The sequence below is a fragment of the Branchiostoma belcheri genome, unplaced genomic scaffold, assembly GCF_001625305.1.
Source record: "Branchiostoma belcheri isolate BF01 breed outbred unplaced genomic scaffold, Haploidv18h27 scaffold112, whole genome shotgun sequence".
NCBI lineage: Eukaryota > Metazoa > Chordata > Leptocardii > Amphioxiformes > Branchiostomatidae > Branchiostoma > Branchiostoma belcheri.
The window spans coordinates 40,145-62,034 of NW_017802514.1; the positions used below are offsets into that span (position 1 = coordinate 40,145).

General features: G+C 41.2%; 1 protein-coding gene across 2 annotated transcripts; it reads left to right on the plus strand.

Annotated features, from left to right (window-relative positions):
• The first annotated feature begins 139 nt into the window (after positions 1–139).
• LOC109461890 (developmentally-regulated GTP-binding protein 2-like) lies at positions 140–21,439 on the plus strand. Of its 2 annotated transcripts, none has more exons than XM_019758373.1 (15): positions 140–306; positions 1,015–1,080; positions 1,346–1,434; positions 2,547–2,618; positions 3,192–3,281; positions 4,187–4,247; positions 4,638–4,728; positions 5,625–5,697; positions 7,366–7,456; positions 8,461–8,558; positions 10,106–10,182; positions 16,786–16,874; positions 17,413–17,471; positions 18,290–18,343; positions 20,055–21,439. In XM_019758373.1, exons 2-15 carry the CDS (start codon positions 1,017–1,019, stop codon positions 20,139–20,141), a joined length of 1,095 nt encoding a protein of 364 aa, XP_019613932.1. In that variant the 5' UTR covers positions 140–306; positions 1,015–1,016; the 3' UTR covers positions 20,142–21,439. The 2 variants fall into 2 exon arrangements, with proteins under 2 accessions (XP_019613932.1, XP_019613924.1); XM_019758365.1 differs by lacking the exon at positions 140–306 and adding an exon at positions 362–407.
• Positions 21,440–21,890: the final 451 nt, after the last annotated feature.

The following is a 21,890-nucleotide window of genomic DNA, read 5'->3' on the forward strand; positions in this document are numbered from 1 at the left end:
ATATTTTTATTGTGGAAATGATTCCATGCACGGCGAACTTGAAAAAATGGCCAAAGCGCAACCCCCTTGTCCATCCTTGAAATAGCCGTCTCTAAATCGTGGTGCAAGTGACATCATATGAAAAGCCCGAATTACCATACACCTAATTACCATATTTGTGACTGCTCACAGACACGGCGGTAATCACTACCAGCTGTAGCGAGTGACTAGCGTGTCAGCCTGCGCCTGTGCTAGTAACTGCACTTTCAGTTCAGGGAACTGCGTGTGTGAGCTTTGGAGATAGTTAGTCGTCGCCAACTTTTACAGGTGTGTAGTAGTAGAGTAAGGGAATCTGCTCGATCACATGCAATAGCCGTAAATATTTTCTGTGAACCAATTTTGGCCCCGTATGACTCTGAAACCTGAGGGTATGATACACCGGTATGATAGTATGATGCATGTGTATTCCTGCTATCTCTCTACTGCTGCCCTGGGAACTTCACACCCTCCCCCTTCTCCTGGGCCGTCTGTCTGTGTAACGCCCTCCCCCTCCCAATCACACTCCCCACCCCCCTCCCCAGCCCAGCTGTTTCACCCCCTTCTGCTGCTGTGAAGTCGCCCCTTTGAGCCCCTAGTCGACCCCTGGTCCAGGACTGTTCGTCTGGAAGCTTATGTTTTTGGTAGCATTTATAAGTTTTCTGTTTGGAAGTTGGTAATTGACCTACTAGTATGGAAGAAATTATGACTAGCAGATTTTTTGGACCCCCTGGTGGCTTTTCTTGATACTGCAGCAGAAGTTTGTGGTCTGATATCTCGTGTTCTGGACATGCTAGGGGCATGGTTTTTGGTTGAAAAATAGCCATTGGTCGATCTGTTTTAGAATTGGTCCTCCTAGTGGTGTTTTTAGAACTACAGTGACCAATTTTGCTTGCAAGTTCGGAAGATTATATGGGTTGATGAATTGTTGTAACCAAAATCTCATCATTTTTTTCCTATATTACATGTAATAATGACTTTGACTGCTGTGTGTTACAGACATGGGTATTCTGGAGAAAATAGCTGAAATTGAGCGGGAGATTGCCAGGACTCAAAAGAACAAAGGTATCTGGTTTCACCAAGATATACATGATTGATGTAACTGTTATTAAATGATGTTACTTTTTTGTTACATATGTAACATGTTACTTTGAGAGAGTTTTAAAATGTTACGTAAAAATTTTGGAACCTAGAAACTTTAAGGTGTTGGCTGAAAAGATATCACCAAGGCTTGTTGCATATTGGCATTCAAATGTATGATTATTTGTAATATCTGTGATATATGAAATTCACAATTTTCTGTTCCCTTTACCGGTATTCTATCCTACAGCTACAGAGTATCATCTCGGTCTACTGAAAGCAAAATTAGCGAAGTACCGACAACAGTTGTTGGAACCAACAACAAAGGCTGGAGCAAAAGTAAGACATACTCATATGTATATGTATCTTAGGCCATAATGACTTAATTTTTTGGATGACGTCCGCGCGCGCATTGATTTTTGCCTGTTATCAAAAAAAAAAAAAAAGATCACGTCCACCAAGGCTCTGGCCTGGCTCTAGGCCTGGGTAGTCCATGGTAGTTAGTGACAATACGGAGCCGGGCACCCAGGTTACCGAAGCTCTACGACTCAAGAATTCAGAGTGCAGTGCAGATTCGTAAATTCCGCAAAAAGCCACATGTGCTGGCTTGTCGTATACGTCACTAAGTACTGCCGCAAATCCACAATACCAGCTCTGTATTCCTGTGATTTATTAGCATTTTTATTTTTGGCCGGAATTTTTTTTTATTCGCCCACGCGCACTAGTTTGGGGTCTTCAGAGGATGTCATCCATAAAATTAAGTCGGCATGGCCTTACCTGAGACTGCAGGTGTATTTAGACCTGCTGCTTACAAATGCAGGTCATGCCAATTTAAGGACTAGAAATAAAGAAGTGGGCAGTAAATAAATGTAATGTTACACTTTTAGAATATAAACTAATAAATGTGCTCAGATTAAGGCAAGCTTCTTAAATATTACAGCGTTTTTGCTAAAGCATTAAAATACAGCAGTCGGTGGCAAATAAATTATATAGTACATTTTTAGAGGTGATCCAGAATCATAAGTTACAGAGCACCAGGTATCAGATTTTACTGTGTTTTTGTTCTGTTTGCATGGCAACATTCTTTTCCCAATATTGGAGGACTGCATGTGAATGAACCTTGATTGTAATTGAAAGATAATGCTAATGAACTGCTGTGCTACAAGCCTGACGTTCTCCACACAACACAGACATGGACAGGAACAGTCCTCCAATGACAGTCTGCTTCCCATAGTTCATGACCAGGGCTTGGAATCGCTGCGCTCACTCGGTGATTCAATCAGTATTTAAAGGAAATGACCAGGCCTTCTGACAGGCTGGTCATTAACCCTCAATTATACTTCACATGAGAAGTATATTTAAGCATAACCTTCATGTTTCAATGGGAAACATCCTCATGAGATCAACATGTCCAACTATAACATTGGTGTATTTAATGTTTTATTTTTCAGGGAGAAGGTTTTGATGTAATGAAATCTGGTGATGCCAGGGTGGCTCTGATTGGTTTTCCATCAGTTGGTAAAGTAAGTTTGTTTGTTTGTTTGTTTGCTTTGATAGGACCTCCATTTAATATAGGAAGTTGGAATAAAGTAATATCATTTATACTTAATTCCAATACAAGACAATAAACTCACCAACTTTTTGAGATTCTTCTGTAAAGTTGACACACATGTTCAACAGGTGGGATCCTGGTCTTGTGGTTCATGTTGATGACTTGGAATCTAAAGGTTCAAATCCCCGGCAGACCCCAAAGCTGTACCCTTGGGAAACGTACTTTACACCCATTTCCTTGAGTACCTAGCTTTGGTTACACTTACAGATGTCTTCTGAGATGGGACATAAAGCAGAGGTCCCATGTTAGAAGTTAACAACATGAACACCTCAAGCATGTTAAAGAACTCACAGCACTAATTGAAAAGAGTGAAGAGTATAGCCTGGGTACCATCCGGATTTTCGCTCTGCAACGCTCTATTCTTTCGAGCGTTGCGGAGCGAAAGTCCGGATGGTACCCAGGCTATGAAGAGTGTGGATCTTACCCAGTGTGATATAGGTTCAAATGTAGAGCCATGTAAAACTTTATTTCCATTCCCTTCCAGTCTACTCTGCTCAACACTCTGACAGCCACACACAGTGAGTCAGCCTCCTACGAGTTCACCACCCTGACATGTATCCCAGGAGTCATACAGGTACATTTTCTCATTGTAAACCATTGAAGCTTTTTCAATGTAATATGGATGACTTGGGTCAGAGAATGATTTACTCAGTTGATCAACTCCATGGTAGAACTAGAGTTCCAGAATCTTATACTTTGCCAAATTATGTTTACCATACCACTGATCAATAATGTTTCTCATTGTAATGCAAATAAGATCCTCATTTGCCAGAATTATATAATGAATTGTATCATAAAATATATCATCTTCTCTACCTAATAAGTTTTATCTTAACAAAGAAGGCCATTCTAGCATTAACTCATAAATTATACAAATGAGCTGAATTTTTAAAATAATTTATGTTAAATGATTTATCTTCATTTAACTCCCAAATGTTCAAGTTTGAGATTCCTGGCAGTTACCACTTATTCTTTATTATGAAATCTACGTGGTCATACATGTAAAGGTTGAACATTAGTGACTAAACAGTATGTGAGTATTGGTATGGCGAATAATAGTTATAGAATCTTCATTTTCATTTTTTCACGTTCAGTAAGACAATTCTTTCAATCAGTGACTATTAAATCCTAAGGTACATATACCTCCGAATTTCTTCACATTTTCTTCTTTTCCCGAGTTGATTTCAGCATTAGTATCGTTTTCCAATACTTTTTTTGCAACGCACGACATATATTCGCTCATTTTGTACAATTTACCGTATGGTTGAAATTAAACTAAGTCTTTTGTTTTTTGGAAACGGACAAAAATTCATGTGTGCACAGATGTCATCCATATAATCAAATCAACATGGCCTTACATTGACTTGGCCTATCATGGAACCCGGCAGATTTATATATTTCCTCATTAATTATGCAAATTAGAATCCTTATTTGCATAATTATGTCTAGCATCTCAAGTAACACTCTCTTTTTCCACAGTATAATGGTGCCAACATTCAGCTTCTAGATCTGCCAGGAATCATTGAAGGTGCCTCCCAGGGTAGGTTTTCATCATTTACACCACTAAGCTTACATGCACTGCTGAAAGAAATGAAGGGCCAATGAGTATGATGTTGTGGTTTGTTGTTTAAATTGTCACAGGATGTCCAAGCTAGATGTCCACAAAGGTCAATATTTCTGATGCCTGAATGATTTTCTCATGCCTGAATGATTTGAAGCTTTAACAATACTGTCAGCTGGAGGGATTTTGGAAAGAGCATTAATTTTGTCTGATTTATACTAAATTATAGACCTTTAAGTCTTGACAATGCATACACCTCGGTGTGTGGTATCAATCCTTATTGTATGACATGACCTACAGCTGATGATGATGTGTGAGAATTGTGAGCCTCAGCAGTGTTGTATGTTACATTTTGTGTTCTACATGTAGGTAAAGGCCGGGGTCGACAGGTCATAGCAGTGGCTCGTACAGCTGATCTGGTCATCATCATGTTGGATGCCATGAAGGGTGATGTACAAAGGTACGTTTCCTGCCAAGTCTGTTCCACTCTATTGCAGAGCATAGGGGTGGTGCCCATATCCAATTCTGTAGCCCTTGGGCGACACACAGTTGTGCAAGGCACTACAGCAGGGGGCTGGTCCGCTGGCAGTGCTGTGTGTTTGACCTTCCCACACTCTTTCTCATATGTGCTGAGTGCTAAGCAGAGAAAGAAGTGTGTACCATTTTTAAAGTCTTTGGTATGACCGGCCGGGGTTTGAACTCACGACCTCCCGGTTACAAAGCGAGCACTCTACCAATTGAGCTATTGCACCGGTCCAAGTCACTTCACTACAATTACTAGTATGTCCAGTACAGGCTACTGGGACTGGCTCTGGGGAAATGGACAAAGGTGAAAGGCCTTCTAGTGACTGACGGTACTGCACCAGAAGTTCTAGTTCTTGTATCTTTTGTCCTGGACATGCTATGGTCTTGAATTTGTTGGTGGCTCAGATAGTTTTTCATGTCAGAATGTGGCTTTGGTTCCCTATCAGCTTGTTTTGGAACTACAGGGAGTGAAATCTTTCGAAGCCGAAAGTTAACTCAAGAAAAGAGCATTTTCATGATTTTTGGCATGTAAGTAGCTTAGACAAATCTACACAATCAAATGCAACTTAAGCAACTGAGAAGTTAATTTATACATTAATGATGAAATTCTTGTTTTGTACATAATACATGTAGGACTTTGATACATGTAACGTATACTATGAAGTACGAAATGTAGTAGTATTAGTAGTAGTAGTAGTACAAATGTAGTAGTAGTAGTAGTAGTAGCAGTAGTATCCAATCCATGTAGTAGTATCCAACATTAGATTATACTGCTGTGGGGTTCCCTGATTAGTTATTGAGGGGGTTAACATTATTATTTGTCTTGTTCAGGTCACTACTGGAAAAGGAACTAGAGAGTGTTGGCATCAGGTTGAACAAGAAGAGACCAAACATTTATTTCAAGGTATTTTGACAGGATAAATTAATTTACATTGTTTGAACATAATGGAGTAACATACATGTACATCATGTATATATGAACATATATGAACAATGGTAGAGGCCTTGTTTATTCATCCATCCATCTGATTCATGTTTTTATTTCTTGCTGTGTACTAAATTGATGATCATGAATAGTGTTGTTGCTCCTATACCTGTCCTGTCGATATACCAGTAAATGTTTTGAAAAGTGATCAGCCATTGTGTTGAATTAATATTAATGTCATGTCAAAAACATGTTGCCATTACTTTTTGACATACCGTATTTCCTCTAATTGTCTAATTGTGTTTTTTTTAAACTTTTGATGTCAAATGCAGGTGCTCCAGGTTCTAAAATAGAAATACTACGTACAATGTATGCACATACATGTAGTAAACTGCAGGGCATTTATTTGGAGAGAAATTCTACAAACAGTCATGCCTATTTGCAAGCTGCAAGATTCTGCACAAACAACTATCAAAGGGATGCTAGTGTAACGGAAATGAAAAGAAACCTACATTGGGGGTCGCTGGAAGACAGACGTAGAATATCCAGACTGTGCATGATGTAGAAAATAAACTGGTGGATGTACCAACCACTAAGTATCTGATACCAGCCCAGAAAAGAACAAGAAACAGTCATGCCTTCAAATATCAGAGTTATCAACCAAGAATTGAGGTATTCAAAAACTCGTATTTCCCCAGAACTATCGTAGACTGGAACTCGTTGCCACCAAGCACAGTTGGGGCATCATCACTAGAAAGCTTTAAACAACTCCTTCAATCAAATTGGCAAAGATTGAGTGTAACAAGTCATTCGGTGTGATATAGCTAGCTGCCACCGCGCCGTGTGCCTGTGAAGCTGGTGTGTTACGCCGAAGGGCGGTTATACCGGCTATATCAATACAGACACAGATACAGATATTTACCAGAGGTACTTGCTGGTGAGACACTGAAAGGCTGTGGATGTAGTTATTCTGAATGTTTCAGATCTTTTGATCAAGTCTGTGGTTGGCCCCGAATCAGTGATGCGTACATGTAAGAAGAAATACGGTACTCTTTGTGACTGGGTGATAAATAAGGCTTAGGAAAAAAATATTAACTTGTGTTTCCTGTTTCCCGACTGACCCTAGAAAAAACTGCCAACCCTACCTTTTTTTTATGAATCCCTGCAAGGGACATAAATGTTTTGAGCTGATTGACAATTTCCAGTGCCATGATCTGTCACCTGAGTGATGAAACATACAATCAAGTATCCTTATGCAAGTTCTACTTTGGCCCGGTTTACACATGCATCGTTTATATGTGTTGGGCGTAAAACGACGCGAGCGTGCGCGCGGCGCTGCACTGCGCGTTTTGTGCAACAGATTTTTTAGCATGTAAACAACCTCCGGCACAGACGCGCGGCGCGCATCATTACGCCCAACACATATAAACGATGCACGTGTAAATTGGGCCTTTGTTAAACTGTATTGTATAAGTTGGATCACTAGAGATCACCAAAGTCTAACAAAAAAAGAAAGAAAAAAAAGATGACGCAGGAAACACAACATTTTTTCCCTAGGCCTAACTCAGAGACAGGAGAATATGAAACAGAAGTTTGGTGTAACAATGTAAAAAGACATTATATAACAATACTGTTTGTTATTTCCAGTTGAAGAAAGGAGGAGGGGTTTCCTTTAACTCCATGTGCCCCCTCACACACTGTAGTGAGAAGCTGGTACAGATGATTCTACATGAGTACAGTATCCTTACATGTTTACCCTTCCACACGCAAGGCTTTTAAGGCCACACCAATTTAATTTGTTGTGTCTCAGATTTTTGTAGAAAAAATCAGGAGCGACAGGGCAAAAAAACAGGCCAAGGCATCCCATGATAGCCGGAAATGTTACAATATGAGCCATGAAGTGAACACACCAGGCTAGTTTATAATTAAAAACAATAGATTTTAATCTTTTAATGAAACAAAATTGCATTGTTACATTAAAAAACTTAACCGTTGGAAACAAAATATGTCTTTCATTGAGCATTGCAGTTACAAATGTAATTTAGAACAAATTTTTTTTCTTTTCTTTGCTAAGTGGAAAATAATGGACAGGGCGATCCGAGGAGCAACAAATTAAATTGGTGTGGCCTAAGGCTCAAATTACCCCGTGAATGCACACCTTTGTGCACATAAAATTGGAGAGGAGACTATTGCAGCCGATAGAAATATCCAGTAAATGTATTCAAAGGTAAAAAAATGTTACATGGAAATGCATCTATCAACTGCTCCTTACGGGCCTAGACAGCACGCACTGAGAAGTGAACTTTTATGTTTATACAGTTTGTATTATACAGTAGTTAGAATCTGTGCTAACATTCTACCTGCTAACATGCTAAGCTTTATGTTGTGCTGGCAAAATATTGTGCATTTTTTTCTTATGTGCACTTGTCGGCCTTTACCAAATAATGTAATTCAAGTCCTGCTTTTCCTTGTGAGGAACAAACTAAATTGTACATTACACCCAGCAGGCATGTTTTTATGTATCCCAGCTCTTCCAGCTTTGAGAGCAATTTTAGTAAAGGCAACATTGCTCACAGTATGATCTTCTTGATTAATGTCCACCACATAACTTGCCCCAAGTATTGAAATGAAGCAAATATAAAATTTGAAAATAAGTCAAGATTCATAGTGAACTACTAGTATTCCTGTAAAAGATATCGAATTACATGTTCAATGTACACAGTTCCCTTAACAGTCCCACAGAGATTTTTAATTGTGAGGTGCTGTTTCGAGAAGACTGCACTGCTGATGAGTTTATTGATGTCATCTGTGGCAACAGAGTCTACCTCCCATGCCTCTATGTAAGTCCTGGTTGTGGTTCAGTACATTAGTATGTAGTACTTTGATCATGAGTGACAAACTGACAATGAAGCAGTACTACATCGAAGAAGGTTAGACTTCCAGGTAATACGATACACCAAAAAGCAATTACTGTTACTCAAGATACTGGATATGATTTTAGAAACGGTCAGACGTTTCAGCTAGTATCCACTAGCTTTCGTCAGTAACTGAGAGACCAGAGGAGAAATGCAGGAGCTTTCTGACTAGTTTGCATGATCTTGTCTTGACTTGTCTGACTTTTGTCCCCTTTTTGACTTCCAAAAAATCGTCTTCACTTTATTTGCATATCAATCAATGGTTTGTGCTTATAAACCTGCATTTCTCCTCTGGTCTCTCAGTCACTGAGAAAAGCTAGTGGATACTAGTTGAAACGTCTGACCGTTTCCAAAATCATATCCAGTTGCTTGTGTAACTGCTTTTTGGCGTAAGCAGTACTACAGTTGCAAGACAGTCTGTACTGAGTCAGAAAAGTTCACATTTGTTCTCATGCTCAGCTACAGGCTTCTCTGCATCCTTCTAGCAGCTTTGTCATGAAATTTTGTCAAACTTCAGTACTTAATCCTTACTTGTGCTAGCAATGCATAATGTCAGCATCTTTTGCTTCTGCGTGAAAGTGATTACATTTTTTTTGTACTTTGAAGCATGGCACTGTGATATACAATGTACCACTTTATGCAAATTTCCAGCAAAGTCATTTTTAAGTCTGAAGTATGCTCAGTCAGACAATTTCTGAAGCAGTTTAACAAAATTTGGTTGGTTTTGCAATGAGGACTGTTACATAATCAACACAGGTTGCTAGATAGAGTGTAATATTGCTTTTTAAAGCAATATCTAATTAAATTAAAATTAAGACAAAATATTGTAGTCTTAACCCATGTTATCTTGAAATTTTCGAAATAGACATGAATGGATCTCGTGATATTTCTGGTATGTTGGACTGTTCATAATAGGACTGTTCACATATGTTACATGTGTAAACCGAGAACAATTGGAACATCAACAGAATGATATATTATAACAAATTATTCAATTGAATCCTCAATTTGCATAATACACTTGTATGTACATGCTGCGGTTGGAAGGTGAACATTGTTAAACACAATTTATGCTAATCAGGGCATATCTAGTCATGGAACTCAAGTTTCATGATTTTTATTAATGATACCCACACAGTGTGTGCTTCTCTGTTCACATGTATGTATTTCCTTTTTATTCCTTTATATTTAAGTCCAACCACTAACTGATCTATCCATGAATAAGTCACTGAATCAAGAGGCTCTTTTCACACAACCAAGTGTTATATTTAGTTGGCGTTTCGGTGACCATCTGACACCTGTGCTGCAATGCAATGTGAACCAGTCAGATTTGCCCTGAGGAAGGTGACAGACGGTCACCGAAATGTCGGCTGATTAAAACCCTTGGTTTCGTAAAAAAAAAAAGAGTCATTTACTTACCTGATCTACATTAATTTTTATATTTTGGCAACAATGTGGTGGTTTTCTTCCAGGTCTACAACAAGATTGATCAAATATCTATAGAAGAAGTGGACAGAATCGCCCACCAGCCATACTCTGTTGTAATAAGGTGAGCCCTATGCCTGTAGTTTCTTTTTATTGTCAAGGTTATTGTTAGAATGTCAAAATGAGGAGCAAACAAAATCAAAATACATGTGGGATATGGGTGAAGTTATCACCCTCACCAAGAGTAACCCGAAGGGAGAAATACCGGCGGAAATACAATGTTCCACCGGTCAGCACGCCCAGGCGGAAGGAGAGGCTGAAGGACATGGTCACGGAGGCGAAGGACCTCCTGAACCCCCAAAAGGCCCATCAAGCCGACCTCGTTGTAGATGCGGACATGGTTGAGGCGGCGGTCCGAGAGAGGGCCAAGAAGGGCACGGCACCAGGGCCGACGAAGATCTCCGACAAAGACCTGAAAGGAGGAAAGCCAATGTTCCAGGCATTGAGCGACCTCTATAAGAAGGTCCTCAGCACGGGCGACATCCCTGATGGGTTCGGTGACTCTGAGATTACACTCCTGCTAAAGTCGACGGAGAAACCGGCTGAGCTCATCTCGAGCTGGCGCCCGGTTGAGTTACAAGAGGCGGCATGGAAAGTATTTGCACACATAGTGCAGAAATACTGGATTCAATGGCTGATGGCACAAAACATGCTATCCCCGTGGCAACAGGCGTTCAGGCCTGGGGGGGACATATCCACCCTGCTGTACACGCTCGTGGCGGCGTTGCAAGAGGCAAGAGACCGTAGAGGCGAAATCTATGTCCTATTTCTGGACATATCAAATGTATTTGGCTCAATATGACACGAAGCCCTCTTGGAATGCCTAGCCATGTATGGCCTAGCGAACAACATGGTGAGGGTAATAGTAGAAAGGGCACGGAGGGGCAAGATCCTTCTCCGTCAAGCGAGGGGAGAGATGGCGTCTGAAGAAGAGATGGACCGCATGGTGGGCCTGCCTCAGGGCGACAATAGTCTTCGCTCTCCTCTTCAATATTGCCCTCCAGGGGACCCCCCAATCCCTAATGACGAGGCATGGCATAGTGCTACGAGGGAGACAAGTTAGGCTTGCCCACCTAGACTTTGCCGATGACGTAGGGCTAACAAGTGGCTCACGGGCTGGCATCATGGAGATGGCCGGATGGGTGGAGGAAAGGTTCACAGCTCTGAACCTCACCCTAAGCCCCGACAAGATTGTCCTAATGGTGTATAAGTTTGGGCATGAGCAGATACTGCTTACGCCATCGCCACCAGTGCAGATCGGGGGCAAGAACATCCGGTGTGCCAGCCCAGATGACGCGCGCCCGGTAACATACCTGGGCATGACGGTAAACAGGCCTCGCAACTATGCCAAATTACGAGTGTCAGGGTGGCTTGCGCCAAAGGTCCCACTTGACCAGACCATGGAGGCAGGTCTGAGACCGCTCCAGCCTGGGGAACAGTTGTATGGGTTGACATTCCCACAAAAGTTGGATTATGTGACAACATACGTAGTGCCAAGGCTGATCTACCCTCTGAGGGTGGTCAATGTGCGTGTGAAGGAGTTGGAGAAAGTTGACAAACTCCTAAAGGAAGGGATCAAATCGTGGGCAGGGGTACCATTGAGAATGTCGGACGGCTTCCTCTACCTCCCTCGTCACAGACTTAGGCCTACCGTCCATCCACTCCACATACAGAAGAGCACTGGTGGACAGATGTGCTTGCCTACTAGGCACCCCTACCACCAACAAGGGACCAACCCCTCCCCTTGCAAAGTACACCAGGGAGATCCTGAAGGCGCAACTGGACGACTACCTCGGCAGTGGTCTGGAGAAGGAGCCGGGTAGCAAAGTGCTGGGAATTAAGATGACAAGCACAAAAGGGGGACACCTGGTGAAGAAGGAGGGGAGAGCCACCAAGGGAGAACAACCTTGGCTATTGCACATGCTGGGGGCAATGTGCGATATGGACATAGGCATGTACAAGGTGGGAGACGGGTATGTCCTCACGGAAGGCGGGGCGACAAGGTCACAAAAGGGCGAAGTGACCAATGCCTTCCAGACCCTGATGAGACTCCGGTCATACATGACAAGGATGAGTCAGAGACACCTGACAGGGGAACACATAAAGGAACATGTCCCAGCCGCCCCGCTGATTGCAGACACGCTTGAAGGGTATGTAGCAATCGGGAAGCTCATCAACCCGACAACACTGAGGGACGTGTGGTCATGGGGCAGAAGGAAGTACTCCCGCTACATAAAGTGATAGTGAAAGTGATCTTGAACCAGTTTAGCTCATAGAAGAGCTACTCTTCCACTGGTCGTCACAGAGAAGACAGACGCTATGTACAGTATTTACAGGTTCATTGTACCGGGGAAATTCCCCTAGCTCTTCTCGACAAGCACAATGAACAGTGGACCACGGTTAATGTCCCGTCCGAAGGACTGCAACCCTAAACAGTAGCGTACATGTCGGGTGAGCGACATCAGCCGGGATTCGAACTCCCAACCTCTTAGCCCAGAGGCAGGATCGCTAACCACTGGACTACGCACACTACTTGACATACACCAGGCCACCTTCAAGGTGACAGCTTCGGTCTGTGACCCGTGCGCAGCCGAGTCTGGCATACTGCATAAACCAACGCCAGCCCACTATGCAGCAGGCTGCATTGCTACGAACACGCTCCAAATCAAACGCCACCATGCTGTCTGCGATAGCTTGGCAAAGGTCTGCAAGGTCAAGGGCTTCCAAGTGGAGAGGGAGAAGCCCTACCCCCATCTCAACAAAAGGGCGGACGTCGTTGTGCGCACCACTAGGGGGGTGGCGATACTGGAGATTGCGGTGGTGGAACACTTCACCGCCGACAAGTTCGCAGCAAAGCGGCGTCAGGTTGAGCTAATCGCCAGAGACATCGCGAAGGGAGAACTGACTCAGTCAGTAGACCCACACGATGATGACGACCGGGCGGACCGCCTCTTCCAATGGGCCGGGGACACCGGCCCGAAGATGGCAGTCAGTGTAGGTGCGCAAAAGGCGAAGGGCTGGCTCTGGGTCCCTTCAGCAGGGAGGATTGCGATCCATGAGATCCACCTCGCAGAAGGAGGCAGACACAGGAAGAGAATGCCGGCAAGAGCTGCGACAGACAAACCGACCGCAATGCTGGCAGAGGGTCGAAAACTGGCTGAGTTGCGGTCCTAGACAAGGGTGTCGCTCCTCCACAACGTCCCGGGATGGATGGAGCAAGCCCACCGCACCCTAGACTCTCAAGAGCTCCCCATGGCCGTCGCACTATACCTCAAAGACGCCAGTGGGGTGAAGCACATGGAGGTACCAGCAACACCAAGAGGGTACCCATGGGTCACATCGACCAAAGGCCCTGTGCTTCAGTATATGAGAGAGACCATGGGGCTCTACGGCGACTACCCGCCTGTGGGCAGAGCCGAAGCAGATCTGCAAGACGCCTCCAAATGGGCCCACACGTTCACGGAGCCCATCCCGGTGCTTTACGACATAGCCGGCACCCTCCATAGAAGCTCGGCCAACCTGCTAAGGGATACCCTGAGCATGCCAGTGACAGAGGCCCTAAGACCTTCCATCGAGATCTTTCGGTGGAACCATACCATGGGGAAGCCGCAGAACATTCCCTCGTGGTACAAGAACCGCCTGATACAGGGCCGTACTCTCACCTCTCGAATAAAAGTACCCCCTGGAATAAAAGTACCCCCCGGACAAATCTTTAAAATGTAATAAAAGTACCCCCTGGAATAAAAGTACCCCCCGGAAAATTTTAAATTGAAATGTGTAAGCAATGTTTATGCTACTAAAATGTGTTCTCACGGTGTACATCATGTATGTGTCCCTTGCAAACTTGCAAACACAGGTCCCAAATAAACATACCGGGGTACCCCCGGAATAAAAGTACTCCCAAGAAATCTTCAAAACCTAATAAATATCCCCCCCCCCAGAATAAACATACCCCTGGAAAATTACCAAATTATCAGCCTGCATTCTTACAGGTTAATGAGAAGTACATGCCTTTGTATATGTCGTGCAGTCTAATGACATTATCCATCTACATTCTAACTTGAGATCTGACTCTGAGTTCACACAATTTGTTGTTGATCATTGCATTGCATGCATGCATTGAGCAGGAACAATGCTATCAAGTTTTGGAATACGAGTCCTTGATTTTTTAAGGTTAAGAAAAATTACATGAATAGAGTTTGAAGTTGAACAAAAATTAACAATATGCTAAATACATGCTCTATACAAATTTGCAGTAATGTGTAAAAAGCCATAGGGAAAAGAATCAAATATAGAATATAATGTTAGATTTTGAATGGTATTTCATTTTTATACCTTTAAAAAAACTTCAATCAGTTCTCAAACAATTGTCACAATCCACAAGTCACACACAAAGTTCACACGAGAATAGCAACAATTTGAAACACTGCCACAATCTCAAGGGTCTCAGGTTTCACTTACAAAATGTAGCAAGCTTTGAAGTTTGTGTTAGTATGCAAATGATGGGAGGCGGGGCCACAAGTTCTTGGAAGAATGGTTCATTCTCTAGTAGGGGGACAATAACATTTTAAAACATTTTGATGTGTACTTGATATGAATAGATTGCAAGTTTTGTCATGTCAACACCTTTTTACTTATTATTCAACTGTTCCATAATGTAACATCCATATTTGATTTTTTAAGAAAGAGTTTTATTCACATTTAAAAATCATAGCTTCCCCATACTCAAAGTAGGCTCTTCCAAATGATCGTGGGAAGTTTTCAAGTGTTCACTTGCACTCCTTACGTGCTCCAGTCAGAACGGACTATTTCCAGCTTGAATTGTCATTTCTGTGGTAGGATTTTGGAATTCTTGTGAGAAATACTATTTATTGTGCTAAAATACACTGTTGTCTGGTATTGTTTTCATATTTTCATTGGAAAAAGGAATACTTGAAACACGTAATGTGCAAGCACATGTTCCTCCCCCCAAATTATTTCTAGTAACGCTAGCTCATATCTCCGACCTGCTACGTGTTCCAAAATATTACTTACCTTTTTCAAAAAAAGAGGTGATCTTTTCCCTACATAAGTACAAGTACGATGACTCAGTAAATCTGCCGTACGTTTGGTGTCAGTAAAGTTCTGCCCATGCATATTTGACATGTTGCAAAGTGGCCGCTACTTTGGGCGGCTGTGTCCGGGCATCGTGGCTTTCCAAAAACTTGCACCCAGAAAAAATGTTTTCTCCAAGAGGGCATGTACTTTCAATGCTGTTAACTATGCCCCGATTTTGAAAAATTATTATATGCACCGTCCAAAATGAGATCGTACCGGGTGGATGTTCGGGGCAACAAAAAAAGGCACACGAGAGTTAGTTTATTCAAGGACGTTCAACCCCGGAGCGGCCACCCCCGGTCTTGTCGGATCTTCTTGCGTACTGGCAGAACTAACAAAACATGAAAAGTTCCCGCTAGAATACCGCAACAAGTTACTACAAAAAGACTTAAATGTATTATTTGTACCAGGAACTTCCTTCTTACGTCCAGACATGTGCTTTTCGTGACATTTTAACTCTGCTGTTACATACTTTTTTGCCCGGAACTTTTTTGGATTCTGAAAAAAAATAAACGTACCGTCTAAAATAAGAACGTACCGGGCGGATTTCAAGGCGAAAAAAAATAAACGTCCCGGTACGTTTATTAGAGAGGTAAGAGTAAGTAAACGGACCCCGCACCTACGAACACAGGAAAGCAGCCTACGTTGCTAGCAAGCAACGAGTCAGTGAGATCGTACACAAGCTGACCAAGTTAAAAAAAAAGCACATTACAAATGGATTGTTATGACTACCAAACAACTTACACATTTTGAGCCACCTGAATGCTTGTTTAAGTACTACAACAGAACTTCCAGTTTTGTGCCTTTTCTTATGAACATGTATGACCTATGGTCATAATTTTTAAGTGCAGAACAGCTTTTGAGCTCATGAAAAAACATTAAAAAGAGTTTTAAACAGCCACTGCCGTACATAGCAATAGTAGCTGAATAGTAGCTGTTGTACTGCATCAGATTTACTCCTTCTGCGATTTAGACTTGAAATATACATGTTAGTTTATAATGTAATGTTAGTATAAAACCAACAGAATCATACGGATACAGAAATTAGTAAATATATATATGGCTGGTTTATTGGTTGAAACTATTTTGCAGCCAGGAGGCTGAATTGCAAGATTCATTATATTCTGTTCTCTCTATCATAATCATAATCATAACTTACACAACTAGGCTTACTTAAGATCTGTACATGGTCAGATCAGTCATATGCTCCAACATATCCTCAATGGACAATACATAATAAAATACAATAAACCAAGAGTTTCACTATTTAAGGTTACCGTAGTGAATTGTTGGCATAACACTTAGGTACATGCTGGTATGTGGTCATATTGACTTGTTTGTCTTGAAACATGTTTAAAGTCAAAACTTTTGGTCCAACACAAAAAAAGTTTTCTCACCAAGAGCTTTCGACCAGTCACTCTGGTCTTCCAAGTTAGTAGACTGGTCGAAAGCTCTAGGTGAGAGAACTTTTTTTGTGTTGGACCAAAAGTTTTAACTTAAAACATGTAACTACCAACACAGATGAACTTTCATGATTGTGTTGAAACATGTTGGCATGTTTGTGTTGCAGCTGTGAGATGAAGCTGAATCTGGACTACCTGCTGGAGAAGATGTGGGAACACCTGGCACTCATCATTGTCTACACCAAGAGAAGGGGATGTAAGTACATGTAACATCCAGACTTCAGAATGAACTCTGGGTTTATAAACTGTTATTAGTGTTAAAGCAGCAGTGCTTTATGTAACATTAGGACAATACCAAAAGTTGCAGTATGTGAAACTAGAAGTAATTTAGGACCATGATACAAAAAGTGCTAGCCTAAGGTTCTCCTATCATTTCTTTTCAAATTAAGTTGAATCAATGCAACACCATTGAAAATAAGTGCCATGCAGGATGCCTTAACCAGCATGTTTAAAAGCTGGAAACACAGCTGTCAGCCATGTTTGTTTACATTCTGCTATTTTGTGGTGGTACCACAAACTGAGTGTGTCTTGTGTGGGCTGATTTAGTACCAACCACAAATGTCATAAATGTGACATGATTGCAGAAATATGTTGAAAAGTGGAAGTGAATTACAATCACATGGAGATTCTTTCAATTTAAATATTCCAATTTTTGGTTCAGAAATGTAGTAATGCCACAAGTAACAAAATTGTGTTTTTCTGCATGACATTTCTCCTGTTGGATGTGTCCTCAGGTCCCCCAGACTTTGGTGATGGCATCATCATGAGGAGAAGCTGCTCTGTGGAGCATGTGGTGAGAATTCAGTTTTGGATCACAACTTTTAAGACTTAAAAGTCTTAAGCAATTGTCACACATACATTGTACACAGGGGGCCTCCCAAACACTAGCTGAATTCCCTCAATCATGGTCAGGAGTCAGGCAGACAGGCAGTCCTATGCAGTTTGTGCATTTATCCCCCCCCCCCCAGTTAATGAACATGCAATGAAGTTTCTTATAATCATTATTAGTGAAAGGAGGCAGTGTTAAGGAGGCAGTGTCAGAAACATTATTACTAGTGTTACATGTAAGCATGCTGCCCCAATGGCTGACTGTGCTATGTTAGTGAGTGAGTGAGTGAGTGAGTGAGTGAGTGAGTGAGTGAGTGAGTGAGTGAGTGAGTGAGTGAGTGAGTGAGTGAGGCATCATAGAATGGATTATTACTCATTGTTTGACATATCTCACTCCCAATTTACATTATGATTTGTGTTTCATACTGTGTTTACATGGTACACATTCCTGGCACACCCTACATGCCCAGCAGGGCATGAAGGGTAACAACCCTGTCAAACAATGGAAACAGAATCTCCACCCACTCACTTCCAATCTTCACTGCTTTAAATTGGAATACATACAATCCAGGGCCACCCAAATCTAATTCTGTCCCAGCAATTGTAAACAACACACAAATTGTTCATATTTGGGCTTTTTCATTCAAGTAAACTTTCAAATCATCAATGTTGTTCAACAAGGTGTCTTTTATTAAGATGGTATATATATCTAAAAGTGACTTGTGGAGCCCAGCATTGTTGGTGTAACAGGTTAACTGACATAATATGCCTTATTTCTTACAGTGTCACTCCATACACAGACAGCTGAAGTCTCAGTTCAAATATGCACTTGTGTGGGTGAGTCAAGTTTCTCTTTTAGCACACTAAGTTTTGAGTGTAACATCATCTGTACATGTGTATGTATCAGTAAACAGGGCTCGAAATACTGGGTGCATATAAATGAAGGTACTTTAGTGCAGGTAAAATTGGAGCTGTGCAGGTATTTCTGATGTCTACCTGCACCTAACCTGCACTGGTCCATGTACTGGGTATATGCAGGTTAGTGCAGGTAAAATTGGAGCTGTGCAGGTATTTCTGATGTCTTCCTGCACCTAACCTGCACTGGTCCATGTACTGGGTATATGCAGGTTAGTGCAGGTAAAATTGGAGCTGTGCAGGTATTTTTGATGTCTACCTGCACCTAACCTGCACTGGTCCATGTACTGGTCCTTAGTATGATCCATACTTCTCAGAGTCTGAGGGGTGCAGGTAAAATTTGTCTAGTGCAGGTAATTTTTAATGTTACTCACAAGTGCAGGTATGCAGAAAAAAGTATTTCCAACCTTGGTAAATATCAAAGACATTGTTGTCGCAACTATGTGTGTAGTTGAGTCCGAGTGTTGTCATGAAGCCTGTGTTTCTGTAAGGTGTGTTTGAAGTGTTGTCATGAAGCCTAATAGTACGTGTTTCCATTGAGACATTTAGCCTAATATGGCCTCCGAAACACCAGCTGAACTCCCCAAACAGATATAATAAAAAAAATATACAGGTGTGGACGGGAGTTTCAAGCATGGTTTAAGCCACACCAATTTCATTTGTTGGTTCTCGGATTCTCTTCTGATCATTTTTTTTGTTTGAATTGAAAAAAAAAAGATTCTGGTTCTGAATTAACTAAAAAAATGCACTTCTTTTGCCCCCAACAGTTGAGGAAAGTCCTTTTCTTTGTAGTTGTTACAATTATTCCATCTATCAATGCAATATTTGATTAAAAGTCAGAATTCATTGTTTAAACATTAACCCAGCCTTTTGTGTTGACTCCATGGCTCCTATCCTAGCATTTGGGCCTATAATAGAACGCCTAGACCTGTTTTATTTCTTTCGCTCTGTCGCTTCATATTTTTCTGAAAAAATCAGAGAACCAAGAAATTGAATTAATGTGGCCTTAGGGCATGGTTGGCAGTAAAATTTAATTCAAATTTATTTGTATAGAAAGACGGGCATGGCCAAAATCTGGTCAGTCTGCTCCCAAACCTTAGCCAACCTTGGTGCTGGACTGCTTGGCTTGAGGTGTGTCTGAAGTAGGGCTGCGTACCGGTCCAGATGGACCAGTACGAACTGTAAAAATAGTATCGGTCCGGTCCGATAAAACCGAAACGTCGGTGGACCGGTTTTTTGGACCGGAACAAAAAATTCATACTTGATAACTACACACAAGGAGGCCTGCCAGGAAAATGAACATCCAGCGTTAAAATAAAGAGATTTACACAACTTATGACGACTCCCAAGTTCAGTAAGTGTGGGTCACTAAGAAGGTGACTGAGAAGTAGTGAGAAGTGAGATAGGAAACTTAGTTACATTATCCATGGTTATATTTGATGTTCTTTGGAAGATACAGGACAAATTGTCAACACTTTATTCATATGTTTCTGTCATTATTGAAGAATTTCAGTAGAACATGTGACGCGCGTGACCTGGACCTGGACCTAAACCTCTGTATCTGTACCTGTACCTGATGTTACGAAAATGTATGCCGCCCTAGTCTGAAGTGTTGTCCTGTGTGTTTCTACAGGGCACTAGTGTGAAGTACAGTCCCCAGAGAGTCGGACTGCAGCATGTCATGTGCCACGAAGATGTCATCCAAGTCATGAAGAAATGATGGCCTCGCACAGTATTATGTTCTGCATGTTGTTACAGTATATAAAGAATTTAGCTTTGTGTTGTTGGAACTTGATAAGCATTTCACCTTTTGCCCTGAAAGCAGCATGGAAAACTTTCATGACCTTAAACCAGGCTTAAAGTTTGAAATTATATCCTTGTGGGTAAAATGTCTGGAAGAGTCAGAATTCTCTTCAAATTTGAAATTGTGATGTTCTGATGGATCTTTACAACTTTATTTGGGCTATCCAACTTCCATTTTCAGACCACATGACAATGACATGTATTGTTGAGGAATCAGATTTTGCTATTTTTGCCTTGTTTCTATGTTAAAGTTTTGAACATCAATTCTGCAGTTTTCACTCATTAATTTGGGAAGTCACAGACTACTACAGGCAGATACAAAATGCCCGTTTTTTGCATTGCTTGGTTTCTTCAGGTTAACCTTTTGTCTGGGCCTTTTTCACATCAAAAGCTGATATGGAGTTCCCAATTTTGCAGAAAGTCCAGGCTAAAATAAACAACTGCTATAAAACTGAAAATTAGTGTAACACTAAGACAATATATTTTGATGATACACTAGGTCCTGTTTGTTCAAAAAACTGTATTCACATAAATAGGAAAACTCTAAAATTGTAAAGCAAACATTTTTAGAAGATTAAAAGTAAACATTTTAGAATATTCATGTTTATTAGAACCTTGGCACATTTTTGTTGAATCATTTGAACCAATACTTGAAGTTGTTGATAACTGTGATGAAAATAACTGTAAATGACAGGACAGTAAAAGGAAAAAAGTGGTTGCTTTTAAGTCTAGAAATGAATTATGATCCTGCAGTTTTACATACACTGTACATGTATTAAGGCCTCGGGCATGTTATAACATACATTGTACACAAACAGATACATGTATACTTGAAGTATTGAAATTGTGATACTGATTAGCAGGTTTAATCACCCAGACATTACACTTTGCTTATTAATAAATTGATTTATTTTCGTTGGTTGTTGGTTGAGGATATTCAAGCTCATCTGAAATCTGAAATAAAATCTGTACAACCTGAAAACTTGCAGATGGTTGAACACATTTCTTTCTATCATGGGGCCACAAACTTGAATGGAGCACAAAAAGTGACATTAACCCTCACAAAATGCTGATTTAAATATGCTGAATTTGACACGAAATGGATACAGGACATTAGGACAGCTAACCCTTATATACATAAACTGGGGTTCACACAGACGAGCTGCACAGACTTCAGCACTATATACATGTACATGTATTTTGTAATATTTTCAATATTAAAGAGCAGGCTTGCACTATATAAGAACCCAATAAATTCGGCTAACGTAAACTACCAGGCCCCATTCTGTCCCTGACTACCGTGGTGGTAACATGGGCACAGGGCTCTTGAAGACACTTTGTGTTTGTAACATATTGAAGACAGATAAGGAATTTATGTACATGTACAGTCTGTTTTACAGAAAGAAGATAGCCTCACCTTACCCAGAATATAGTAATTACACCACTGTACTGTTTTGCCAAGGTTTGGTGGTGTTATAGATTGGCCGGCAGTTACTTGAACAGTTCTAACAGAGATCCAGTCTACATGTATACTAGTGCTGCTTTCTCATACTACCAAATTGACACCACAATTGCAACCCATATTTCTAGACTCATTTACTATCCAAGCTAATTCAGTTGTGAGGTTGCCATTTTAGATATCTATAATTAGAGGCTTTGATGAAAT